At 46.1% G+C, this 13,781-nt stretch overlaps 1 protein-coding gene across 8 annotated transcripts in view; it reads right to left on the bottom strand.

The window, feature by feature from the left end:
- Map4k3 (mitogen-activated protein kinase kinase kinase kinase 3) overlaps positions 1-6,476 on the bottom strand; it is a 169,308-nt gene extending 162,832 nt beyond the window's left edge. For 7 of the 8 annotated variants that reach the window (XM_087552203.1, XM_087552206.1, XM_087552204.1 and 4 more), the window contains exon 1: positions 6,121-6,476. In XM_087552203.1, the coding sequence (XP_087408329.1) occupies positions 6,121-6,216 (96 nt within the window). In that variant the 5' untranslated portion in view covers positions 6,217-6,476. The remainder of the gene's footprint in view (positions 1-6,120) is intronic. The other variant, NM_133407.1, reaches the window with a different exon arrangement.
- Positions 6,477-13,781: the final 7,305 nt, after the last annotated feature.

Genomic DNA, 13,781 nt, shown 5'->3' with positions numbered 1-13,781 from the left:
CAGCTGTGGAGAGTATGAGAATGAGGAAACCAGTAAGGTTTTGGTCTCAAACTTGGATAACTAAAAGTAGATATACATCTTACATTCCTATAAATACTGTGTACCAAACCCTGCCATTTCTACCACCCACTGTCCCCAATACATCTGCTTTCTATTAGAGCTGTTCAGTGTATGATTGCTGGTCAATCCTTTCTCACAAGACAATTTCCCAATTATTCATCTCAATACAAATCATGTCTACGATGTACATTTACAGAGACTACACACGAACCACACAAAGACTGAAAGCAAACTGTTAGGAATTGTAATGCAAATACCCGTGTTTTCTGATGGCCTTAGGTGACCCTCATAAAAGGATCACTCGACTTCCCCCCACAAAGGAGGTCACGACCCAGAAGTTGAGAACTATTGCTCTAGACTTCGCTCTCCACAGAAGCACAAGTGAGCAGGACTTCTGCCAGCTATGGCCGGCTGCTCTTAAGTGCTTCAAGTCTTCATGTTCTTCATCTGACGGGAGGATGGACAACAGTCCGACCAGGTGAGGTGGCAGAAGCCTGCAATCTCAGGATACAGCAGGCAGCTTAGGCTACGAGACTGTCTGCCTCAGAAACAACAAACAACGGACAAACTACCAACATGGCCCTGAGAGCTCTACAAAGTTTTCTTCTGTGAGTGCTAACTATAATGGAAAAGCCATCTTTGTTGACATCTGGATACCTTGAAAGACACAGTCACAAGGAAGCTAACGCACATTTCTCTAAACACTACATTGACTTTCTGGCTTATTACCTATGCCTCGATGTTTTCTCCTGCCCAATTTCCCACCTACTTCAAATCTTATGTAGATGGATACACAAGTGGGGCTTTGGGGCTTAATTACACTGTAGCCTTTACTTCTGAGGCAATGACTTTCAACCATACGTAGACTTAAAAAGAAAATATTGTCAACATTTCCAAAGTATGTCCTACAGGACACTAGTTCTAAGGAGAAGCAACAGGTATGGAGAAAAAGAACCCAATAACCAAGCTAAGCTTGAAGTTTGCTGGGTCGAGCAGAGTTTGGCAGGCTTAACACAGTGCTATTATTACTATTATTACTTTATTACTACTGTTGTTATTGTTGTAAGGCATGTTTGTGGGGGTCAAAGGGCAACTCTACAGAGTCGGTTTTCTCCTACCACCTTATGTAGAATCAGCCTCAGACTGCAAGGCTTTAAGGAAAGCTCTTTACCTGCTGAGTCCTTTCACTGCCTCTTGGGTCTTTACTGTACCCATGGTGTGGCATTCCCTGAAGCATCTGTGTAGGGACTGTGACTAATGCCTGAAAATCTAATCCAGAAGTCAGAGATCGCTCCAAGGACTCAAGCTATAACACACTGTCAAAACAGAGGCCTCCCTAATGGGCGACAAGATCAGTGCAAGGCAAAGGGACAGAGCTTAAGAGAACACAGGGCTTGGCGTAGAGATACATAATAGGATTCCTGAAATAAACCTAGAAAAGCAAAGACTGTAGGGGCAGCAATAATTTGAACTAAACTGGAAAAGTGCCATGTCTATGGAAAGACAGTACAACACACAGAGATATTACATGCAGACAGTATGAACTATACAAAATGTCCCAATTTCTCCAATACAGTTCCTCCAATGACAAACCTAAGCTCATTACATTCTCATCGAGAACATAAAGAATCCTTACATCCATGTCAACCTTTTAACATGTAATACAGCATATTCATCTAAAAGGTTCACACTTGAGAACCATGGAATTGATATGTAGCAGAGGATGGCCTTGTTGGGCACCAAAGGGAGGAGGAAGCCCTTGATCCTCCCAAGGCTGGACCCCCCAGCGTAGGGGAATGTCAGGGTGGGGAGGCAGAAAGGGGTGGGTGGTTGGGTGGGGGAAAGGGGATAACATTTGAAATGTAAATAAAAAATCCATAAAAAAAATCATACAAAAGAAAGAAGAATGAACCATGGAATTGAAAGAAAAAAGCTAGTCCCCCCCCTTTCTATAACCTATTAGGTAAGTTTATGATTTTGTGTTTGGGCTGCATTCATAGCTATCCTGAGTCATATGGGGCCCGTGGCTAGACATGCTTGCTGGGCCATTTCACACGAAAAAAGGAAGAACAAACACATATAACAATGTTTCTTCAGAGCACTTCATGATCATCTTGGGGCCATCGGCAGCTCTACCTGTCTGCCTCACGGCTCCTAGGTAACCCTTGTACAAATGCTTCATGGCTGATAACGACTGTGCACGGTTACATGGCAAGTCATAGGTAATATAATTTCTCTCTTTAAAAATGTGTGTTCGCGTATTCTCAGACAGTGCAGATGAAATGGACCACAGTGGCTGAAACGAAGGAAGGGACGAGGGAAGGTGGGACAGAGGGAGGGAAAGGGTGAAAAAAGAAAGGGGAAAAAACTTATTTTCGGGGTAAAAGTCAAGTCGTTCACTTTGCACCAACTAGAAGGACCTGTGATGGTAAGAACAGTAGCAGAAGAAGTAGCCCTGTAACGATAAGTGTGTTTTACAAGCTGCATAGGTGCTGGATCCCAAATCGTCAACAGCCCAGGTCAGCACTCTCTAAACAAGCTACAAATACAGTAACTGTTACTGCAGTGGGTGGAAGAGTTTTCAAAATAAAAATCCCTTGAAACACCAACCTCCCAAGAATTACTATAATTAGGTCTAACGTACTTACTTAATAGACCCACCACTCCATTTTTAGCGCCTACTCACTGACAGTTTAAGGAGCAACAACGCTCGTACACCGGCTTTTAGAAACAAGACTCACTTTTCTCCAGCTCATCAGTGGCATGTGTGTCAGAAACACCTAACAGCAAAACAAATGTGGAAAAGCTGTATCTTCACGGTGAGGCTTGGTCGTGAAAAGAAAGGTAGGTTCGGCTTGGGCTGTTTAGGTGGCAGGAGGTGAGACGCAGACACCACATAGTGATTCTCTAGAACAGAGACATCACCAGGGTCTCTGGTGATTGAAAGAGTCTGGCAGGCAGGAATCAAGCTTCGATTTTCTGATGTGCACTGGCAGGCTACAAAACCAAGTGAGTGAGGAGCTGCCAAAAGAGCCACACAAAACTCAGAGTGTGCCACAGTCCAAATGCCCAGGGCTAGTGGGCCTCAGTTTCTTCCCTAGGAAATTCAGCATCACATAATCTATCCGAGTCCATCTTTACAGAGACGGTGCCTTCCACTGATGTAGAATCCAGCCTACAAACTAGTCAGCTTTTACCTTTGCCATGTACCAACTTTAGAAAGTTAAACCTCCTTATGCCTGCTTCTTCAACTGCATCTGCCTCACAACATAGTTGTAGGAATAGGGAGGAAACTTCCAGTAAGTACATGCCGGATAGCAAGCACTTCGGACGTAGTTAGCTACGTCATCATGAATGGCTGACAAGATTTATCGACCTGCCAGACTTCTGTTACATTTAGAGAGAAGAATTACAGACTCGAATTTTTTTCTTTTTAGTCAAACAAGTTACCATCTATATTAAATGAGTTTGCTTTGAGACAGTCTTATTCTGCTACTCATACTCACCACATAGGCCAGGCTGGCCCTGAACTGGTAGCCAGCATTCTCCTGCCTCAGCTTCCCAAGGGCTGAGATTACAGGCATGTGCTGGGAACACATATATTTTTCAGTATACAGAATTTAGCTGTCTTCTTCTTGTTTTTTTAGGTTTGTTTTTAAATATGGTAGACACATAGCTAATTATTCCTATCAGGAACCTACCTATAACCCTGGTAAAACATCATTCTTGGCTACGTAACAATTTCAAACTCTGTCTGAGCAACATGAGACGACCTCAAGAACTAGAAACACACACACACACACACACACACACACACACACACATGCGCACAGAGGCATATGCAAGTGTGCCAAAATTTCTCTGTACACATTGCTACTTGAGACAAAATTTAACTTTTCATCTACTATAATCAAGATTCCCCCAGACAGTTACTAGATCTTGGATTTGGATATATTTCTACCTTAAGTCAAGACCAAATTCTAAAACACCATTATTATTCTCGGGACTGTCCCAAGCCTCTTAACTGCTCGTTCCCCACAATGCACTCTGGCCATCATGACAGGGAATGTTTAAAGTCCAAGTATTCGTGTGTGTGTGCATGTGTGTGTGTGTGTGTGTGTGTGTGCATGTGATACATGTCATGTAACTCCTGTAGTACCCTCATTCCACTTTTCGTGTGTTCTGAGGATCTACCTAAGCAAGCCTGAGCCTGAGCCTCTGCCCAGAAGTCCAAGTCTAAATCAGATACAGTATGCATGCCCACACCTCTCCTGGTCAGGGGGCATAGGGGGAGAGGATTATGACTTTCATGCCAGCTTGATATACACAGCAAAATCCTGTATACTGGAAAGTAAAACAAAAAGGAAGGAAAGAAATGGGGCCTGGAAAGACAGCTCAGCAGCTAAGAGCACAGGCTGTTCTTCCATGACTCAAACTTGGTTCCCAGCACCCTTGTCAGATGGCTCACAACTGCCTGGAACTCCAGCTCCAAGCAATCTGATGCCCTCTTCTGGGCTCCATGGACACGGACACACACACACACACACACACACACACACACACACACACACACGCACACACGCATGCACGCACTTTAAGAAAGAATGGAAAAGTCCATATCTTAAGTTTACTCCCCATAAGACCCCCAGCTAAAAGGTCTACAGGAACCAGGGTCCACGGCCAGGGTCTCTGTGGCTGCTCAGGCTTCTTCTTCCTCAGCTTCATACTGGTGTCTCTGGCCTTTGAATCACCATCCCCCAATGTGGTATCATCCCTTCTCATCACTGCCCTGGGCATGGTCCTATCATCTTTCAGATCTTGTCTAGAAGCTGAGAGACCGGAGCAGGATAAATCAGGCCCTCTTGTTCTGCGCTAGCAACCCTGCCGTCCTCTTTATGGCACAAAAGTGACTGAAACTGCTGTTCAATGTTGTTCTTGTCCAGAAAAAAAAAAAGACTTCAAATAAATCTGGGTCCATTGCTGTCTTTAGTATGCCAATACGTGGCTGCTAAGTTATACACTGTAGTTTTGCTCAACCCACCTTTGTCAACAGAGGAAAGTGGTGTGCTATGTGAGGGACCTGAGTTACTGGCTACCTTACCTTACACATTCCACTGGGGCAAGAATAAAAACTCATTGCTTTAGCATGGACAAAAAACAAAGGGAAAACTAAACTTTCCAACATAATACTAAGTTTCTCTAGGCATCCTCAGGTGTTCTGGAAAACTTTAGTTACCAAGTAAGTAGATAGGCAACTAAATCAAGACTGCTGCCACCTTTGGCACCATCCACCTCCCTTCTTGGCAGACTTCGTGAGGCCAAGAGTTGAGCTGGCCTGAGAGGAATGATTTATCCTCCCACATTTAGAAGTGGTCCCTTTGCAACAGAAACGCTGGACTGCTAAACAGCTTTGAATTCTAACCCTGTCAAACCAATACCCTTCCTAGATCCTCGATTCACAAAAAAAAAAAAAAAAAAAAAAAAAAAAAAAAAAGGAAAGAAACAACTGATTCCTATGTTGATCCCTATGTGACACTGACAAAACCAAACACCACTACCCAATTCTTCTTGGAGAAATAGAAAAACGAAGTTGCTTTCCTACCTCCAAAAACATCTCTCTCTCTACAAAACAAGACTACTTGGAAAATCACAAGAAACTGACAAGCAGATGTTAAGAGGCTAAAGGCTAAGACTGTAGGTGGAGGCTGCCCAGCGTTAGGGCAGATCCAGCAGGCCCAGACGGACAGCAGCTCCCAGCCACCGGCCAATGATCCCAGGTCCCGGAGGGGCACGTAGGTTTGTCAAACGCCAAGCCCCAGCACCTCGGTTCGTCACACAGACCCTGCCCAGGCAACAAGCACCCAGCCCCGCTCCGCACTCCCAGGAGCGCCGCGGCTCCAGAGGCAGCCCTTCCCGGGACTGGGCGCAGTAGAGGCTGGGGTCAGAGACCGCGCGTCCCGGACACCGCTCCGGTGAGGACGCTGAGGGCTGCGGTCCCACGCCTGCCTCTTTGTTCCGTCCGGGCGGCGCAGGCCCGGGCTCGGCGGCCCCTGCCCTCACCTTGTAGACGTCGCCGTAGGTGCCGCTGCCTATGCGTTGGATCAGCTCGAAGTCCTCCTGCGGGTTCCGGCGGGACAGGTCGAAGCCCGGGTTCATGGCGGGCCCCGGGTGCCCCCCGCCTCCCTCCCGGCCCGGGGAGGGGGGGCGCTCAGGGGGGCCGCACGGAGGGAGCGCCCGCGGCCGGCCCGGCTCCGCCGCCGGTCACAATCGCCCGGCTGCACGCCGCGGCCGCCGCCGACCACGACGAGCCGCCCGGCGTCCCCGCCCCCCGCCGCCGCGCGGAGCCGGGTCACACCCACCAGGAGAGGAGCGCGCCCGCAGCCCCTCGCTCAGGGTGCAGCTCCAACATGGCTTCCGCCCGCCGCTCCGCCCGCCCTCCCGTTCCCGGCCCGCGCGACACTGCGCAGCCGCCATCCCCGAGGCCGCGCGCTCCCGGCGAGCCCTGCGCGCTCCCGGCTTGCGAATCTGTCCGTACGCGCTGGACGCGCCAGACTCCCAGTAACAAAGTTGGACTCCTTGCTTCTTGTGGTCCCTGCGCCTGAACAGGTAGTAGTTGGAATGCACAAGATGGTATTCCCCAACTTTTTAGGAGTAGTCACACGCGGGCTACAACGAGAGCCACGACCCTTTTTCCAAAGTTTAGGGGGAGGAGGTCCCCATCAGGAAGGTGAGCAAGACCCTGGAGGGCAGTGACACTTGGGTTCTTGACTGGGGTGCATAGAGAACGGGGGTGAAGATGAGGGTGCGAGGGGAGTTCATGGAGGGCGTGGGCGGAAAGCAGTGCAAAACCAAAGCCGTGATTGACCTCTGTCCAGGGAGAAGGCTGGGTTGTCAAAGCCGGGGGCGGGGACTAAGCAAGCTGACAACCCTGAGACTGGGGAGGTTGTAGAGGGTGTGGCCTGGACAGGATCTATTCCCACACCTGAAATGCAAACACGTGACCATCCCGAGGCTACGTAGCTGCGACCTTACCTGCCCAGCGCTCCACCCAGCATAAGATCCAGATAGCCAGCATCACGTCCAGACTGCTAAAAGTTATCTTAGAAAGGATGTAGGTAATGGAAGGGTCATGTTGGGTTCTAAGTAAACTTAACTACTACGCATTTCCAAAAACTGTAGCCAAGTCACCGAGGACCACTCCGGCGGTCCGTTGGATTTTTTTGCTTCAAAAATGCTCTTCTGATCTCTTTAGGAACCACACCTAAGGACTAATGTGCCTTTCTGCCTAATTCCTTCTCAAAAACTAGGTCTCATCACACCTGTTAAGGAATAGTTGGACGAACTACTTAAAGTTAACGACCTCAAGGGGTTGGGGATTTAGCTCAGCGGTAGAGCACTTGCCTAGCAAACGCAAGGCCCTAGGTTCAATCCCCAGCTCCGAAAAAAAAGAAAAGAAAAGAAAAGAAGTTAGCGACCTCATATTTTTTTTTAAACTTTTCTATCATGTTACTTACGGTAAAATTACCTATTGACTAAATTTGCAAATTGTTTACTCCACACCAAATGTGGTGGCATATGCCTGCCATCCAAGCACTTGGGAGGCCGAGCTGGGGCATCTCTGTAAGGGCAGCAGCAACCTTGACTGCAGAGTCAGGACGTGTGTGTTTACTGGAGTAATTGACTAAAAGCTGTTGGGAAAGGCCCCTCTCTGTACCACATAAACTGCCTTCCAATTGTACAGTGTTTAAGTATCCTAAAGCATCAGATTGTGACAGTGTTGCTTACATTGATGCCCCAGGAGTGCATGTCACAGGATTAATTCAGGAGAAACCTTAAGGCCATGGTATCTGAGCTACTGGGGACCATACGTGGTTTTCCCAGCTTCTTTCTCCTGGTTGAAGGCACTAGCAGAGGCTGAGGAGCAGGCCTGCCTTCTGCCTGTGCTGTGGGTGGAGGGAGAACTGTTTGTCTTCTTTAGGCTAAACAGGCAGATAATTAGTCCTGGATTCAGATAAGGAGATGTTAAGTCTCCCAAATCCACACCAGCTCTGCTTGCTTTCTGCCCTTTTCGTGCTAAAGGAAAAAAAAAAAAAAAAGCCAAGTTTCCAGGACTGAATCACTTGCACCAGAAAGTTCTAATGGTTTCACTGTTTTGTTTGCTGGGATTATCATCTCTGCAGATAACCGAGTGTTTGCATCACTAATAGGCTTCTTTCAAAGGGAGAGACATTTCATGGGGTTGGAACCGGCTTTCAAGTTTTGTTTGTTCCATTTTGGCAGGGCTTAGCTACTCCTTTTTTCTGAGACAGATTTTCTTGTAGGGGCCCAACTTGCCATATGGGGTAGGCCATAAATAAAAAGGTCTTTTTGTAATTAACTGCTCACAAGGAGTAAAAATACTTTGTTCCTTTGGGGATCTACCCATACAGCTAAATACAATACTCTCTACCACCCCCGAGCCCCATCTAATTCGCCGCTACTTTGCTACAAGTAATACTAATGATCAGGCACTCACTTTTTTTTTTTTTCCCCGGAGCTGAGGACCGTACCCAGGGCCTTGCGCTTGCTAGGCAAGCGCTCTACCACTGAGCTAAATCCCCAACCCCTTGAGACATACTCTTTTTTTTTTAAGATTTATTTATTCATTTATTATATATAAGTACACTGAAGCTGTCTTCACACACACCAGAAGAAGGCATCAGATCTCTTTACAGATGGTTGTGGGCCACCATGTGGTTGCTGGGAATTGAACTCAGGACCTTGGGAAGAGCAGTCAGTGCTCTTAACCACTGAGCCATCTTCTCCAGCCCAGGCACTCACTTTGAATAAGAGAAAGGGCTTCCCCCTTCTATGTTTAGAAACATTCTTAGAAACCATCTGGGTTTCACCCTTAGCTTTACTGTTGCTTGAATGCTGTGCGAAGGAATCCACCTTACCAGTAGATTAAATACGGTGAGTGAACGCTCTTAATAACATGCAGGAAACAGTGTTGTCTTCCAGGACTGGGTGCTTACAAGGAGCCAATTACTTCCCGCATATTATCTCATTTAATTCACACAGCAACCTGATAGCCTAGATCATATTACAGCTTTTTATGGCATCACAGGCTAACTAAGCTACTCAAGGTCATATAAGAAAGCTCAGGTTTTGTTTGTTTGTTTGTTTGTTTGTTTTTACAGAGGCAGCTTAATAGCAAAGGCTAGATTCCTAGCCACCAGTCTATTCTGTTTACACAACATATCCCACCATATTCTCTTTTTTTTTCTTACAATAAGCCACACATAGTTTGTGTAATGCTTTTATTTAAATTGAATTGTTCTGCAACGGGCTTAAGGGATGAGCATTCGGTTCTGGTGGTAAAAGAACACAGAAAGGGAGCTGAAGCACCTGCTCTCCAGTTTGTAATGTCACAAACAACCCGGTCAATAAATGGGTTTCAGAAATGAACGGCCCAAAGGAATAGAGATGGCCAGTAAACCTATGAAAAAAAAAATGGCCATCCTCACCAGTCATCAGAGCAATGCAAGCCCAAACTACACAGAAATTCTATCTTACACCAGTCAGAATGTCAGTCAGCAAGAAAAGAAACAGAGAATGTGGACCAAAGGGAGTCCACATGTGCTGGTGGGAATGTAAACTTAGTCCAGCCTCTATGAAAATTGGTATGGAGGTTTCTCAAGAATCTAGAAGTGGATCTGCTATGAGGCCCAGCTATACCCCTCGTGGGTATTTACCCAAAGACTCCAAATCAGCATTCTCACAGAGATGGCTCCACACTGATGTTTATTGCAGCGCAATTCACAATAGCTAAGTTATGGCACCGACGTAGGTGTTCGTCAAGAGAGAAACGGATAAGGAAGATGTGGTATATATACACAATTGAATTGTTTTCAGCCATAATGAAGACTGAAGTTATGTCATTTGTGGGAAAATAGATGCAACCAGAGACAGAAAGCCAGTCTCAGGCAAGTGATATCATATTTTCTCTGGTTTGTAGTTCCTGCATATAGTCACAGAAAACCATGTGGGTATATATTAAGTGAAAGTGGAAGTGAAATTGTCCAGGGGAAAATAGAGGATTGGCAGGAAGGGGAGGAGCAAGAAAAGGGAAGGTGGGAGTAACAAGGCAGTATATGCTCACCATACAGTATATAGCCATAGGAAAACAAAAGAACAAGCAGAAGCACAGAAGCTCAGGGGAGCAACATTACTACACACTGGAAGATCGGGGACTGATGCTAAAATTGATGTCTGAATTCATTGAGGGTAGTCAGGCAAAGAAGGGGAGATGGTGTTCTCCAAGAATGCTCATCAGCCTCGGGCTCTTACGTCGACATCTTTGTAAGCACTGCCCAGCAGAGCTATGTGAAAAAGCTACCCCGGGCTGCCTCCCTCATGGCCAGCATATCCAGACCAGTAACCAGGCTCTCCTGGGGTCCTGCCTTAGAAATTTCTTGATCACAGTACTAACTCCCATTTTTTACTGCTCTATTTTCATGACTTACTGATGACAGCGCTGCCGATTTACCATAACTGGCACTCACACTTGGATACGATAGAGGCTCTGCAAAGGGAACACCTAGCAAAAGTTAGATAAAAAAAAAAAAAAAAAAAAAAAAAAAAAGATTGCCAAGGCTGGAGAGATGGCTCAGTGGTTAAGAGCACTGACTGCTCTTCCAGAGGTCCTGAGTTCAATTCCCAGCAACCATATGGTGACTCACAACCATCTGTAATGAGATCTGATGCCCTCTTCTGGTGTGTCTGAAGACAGCGACAGTGTACTCATATACATAAAATCTTAAAAAAAAAAAAAAGGTGCATACTGTCTTCTAGGGGGTTCTACTTCAGCGCCCAGCACTCATATCGATTGCTCACGAATGCCTCCATCGCTGGCTCCAGAGGACCTGATACATTCATGTGAACACACGAAAACACAGATATGCATATTTAAATTATTTTCAGAGACTACCACCAGGCCATACACTGGAGAGGAAAATCAGACATGTATGTGAAATAATATGACTCAAGTAAGAGTGGGTGCATGTGTGTTTGCCTGGGAAGCCCCGAAGAGGGTGCTAGATCTCCTGTAGCTGGAGTTACAGGTGCTTGTGATCCACCTGATATGGATGCTAAGAACCAAACTTAGGTCCTTTGGAAGCCCAGTAAATTCTCTGAACTACCGAGCCACCTGTCCAGCCTAACTGCGTGTTTCAAGGATGGGGACAGGAAGAGCCAAGGGCAATGAGTCTAAAAAGTCTGATGGCTTTTGTGAAATTTATTTTTCAGCTAGGATCTCATGTAGCCCAAGCTGGCCTCATGCCCACTCTGTGGCGGAGAATAACCTTGAACTCCTAATCCTCCTGCCTTCATTAAAAATGTGGTACCCTATTAACCAGTTCATGTGGTGCTTGGGAACGAAGCCAGGGCTGTGACACACTAGGCAAACACCCAACTGAGTAACATCCCCAGCTTATGTTTTGTAATTAAAAACAAAAACAAAAACAAATTATTCTCTTTTAGGTCTTCCTGGAGTATAATTATCAATAAATATGCTTAGTGTGTGACATGATATATATGAAATGATTATCACAGACCAGCTGGAAAGGTATTTGTTTTAAGAAAAGGGTCTCACCTGCCTTTGCATCTCGACTTTGTCTCCTTTCCTGAAGGACCGCAGGAAACTGTTGCCTAACTAAGGCTGCTAGGGTGGGTCAAAGAGAAAATAAACATAAACTGATATCACACTAAGCCCACAAAGCACTAAGTACCATTATTTGGGGCATATGTAAGAATGTCTGCCCACCAGAACTCGGTGGTAGAACGCTATTGCTCAAGACGCTATACACTTTGGTCACAGAATATGGGGAAATCAAGCTGACACCATCATAGTACTGGGAGGTGCTGTGCAGGCTGCTGAGGAGTGGGGTTGGGAATCATCAGTGTTACCCAGCTGTGAACTCTGTAGTTGTACAACTGATGACACGGCAAGACACGCTCCAGGGCGCAACAGTGGCGTGAAAGGCATTCTGATTGGATTCTGATTGGTAAAGCCTGCATTCTGATTGGACGTAAAGCCTGCATTCTGATTGGATGTAAAGCCTGCCTTCTGATTGAATGTAAAGCCTGCATTCTGATTGGATGTAAAGCCTGCATTCTGATTGGATGTAAAGCCTGCTCGCGCAACAAACATATGCCTAGCACTGGAAACATGGCCCACTATCCACAGAAGCTCATAGGCCATAGGGGGTGACCCTACTACTATTATTTTGCTAATAGAAATAGTATCAGTTTGCCCTTTAATTCTTATCTCTTGTCTCATAAATTGGTGAAGCTCTCAGACTCATCAGAGAAGTTTCTTTGTGGGACAGACAGTGGTTAACAGACATTTGCAACTGTCCAGAGTGCAGAGAATGAGTGTCTTGGCATACTCCTGACCACAACTGGGACATCTTCAACATTTCTCCCTTTTCAAAGCTCAGGGACAGTCTAAGAAGAGGAGAAAGAGTTTATTAAAAAAAAAAAAAAAAGCCAGGCATTAGGGAGTACCGGAGCAAAACAATGTCTTCTAGACATGTCACGCTAAGGTCACCAGTCTCCTCAGATGATAGCATCTGTGGCCATCTGTACAGAATCTGCAAAAAAGATGGTTTAGCATGAAGGGAAGTGGTGGTGGTGGTGTAGCTCGCAAGTCCCCATCCTCAGCTGAAGAGCTATCGACGTTTGATGCTTCTGGAAGAGTCAGTTTTTCTTAAGGGTATGGACCCCAGTGGTAGGTCGACTCTGCTCCGTTGGATGGCCCCACACCCCTGAGTATTTGTGCAGCACGGGTGGACTGGATGAGTTACTAAGGAAAAAACGGGAGCAAAAGTTGGGAGGGGGAAGGAGTGTATTGTGGAATGAGTGGGAAGTGAGTATAACACCTCTGCTTGTATGGAATTTCTCAAAAAAATTTTTAGAACGTTTTTATTCATAAGCCACTTAATATTGATTAAGCCACCTAGAATTGAACCTGGGTCCTTTGGAAGATTAGCCAGTCCTCATAACTGCTGAACTATCCTCTTTTCCATAAAATACCTCTTAAATTGGCTTACACTGTTAGAAAAAATAATAGTGATAGCAAGGTGTAGGACCCATAATTCTGGTACTTAGGAGGCAGAAGAAGAAAGGTCTCCAGGGTGTGGTAAGGCTGAGCTAGACAAGACCAGTCACAAAAGTGATGGATGGATGGATGGGTGGATGGGTGGATGGGTGGATGGGTGGATGGATGGATGGTGAAAGATGCAGCCATGAAGATAGGATTAGAGATCTGATTTAGGACACATATATCAGGGGCCCTGAGTTTAGACCTAGAGTATTGAGGCTGAAGCTAGAATCCACAGGCTCAGGGAGAGGAGAGGACCGGCAGAGCTTGGGTAGAATGCAGGCTTCTGGCTTGGGTAATGAGGAAGCGTGGTATCCGGATCGACACTTGCCACGACAAAGGGAACTGGTGTTTGGAGGAAGGTTCTAACCATATCAAAGTGGACGGTTGTGCTCCCTTTCTGTTGAGTTGCAGGTGCTCAACTGGAAATGACGTGTGAGAAATATATGCGTCGGATACATAGAAAAGAGCTCTAAACAGATGGGGAGTCATTTGGAAAGGCTTACTGAACATTAGAAAGACGCAAAGTCCCAAACTATAACATTTGGATGAGGTGGCAGGACATGAGCCCTGCACTTAA

This window comes from Rattus norvegicus, chromosome 6, assembly GCF_021556685.1.
Source record: "Rattus norvegicus strain SHRSP/BbbUtx chromosome 6, alternate assembly SHRSP_T2T, whole genome shotgun sequence".
In the NCBI taxonomy this organism is placed as follows: domain Eukaryota; kingdom Metazoa; phylum Chordata; class Mammalia; order Rodentia; family Muridae; genus Rattus; species Rattus norvegicus.
The sequence above is the reverse complement of the archived record's forward strand: the minus strand, read 5'-3'. Positions and strand labels throughout refer to the sequence as shown.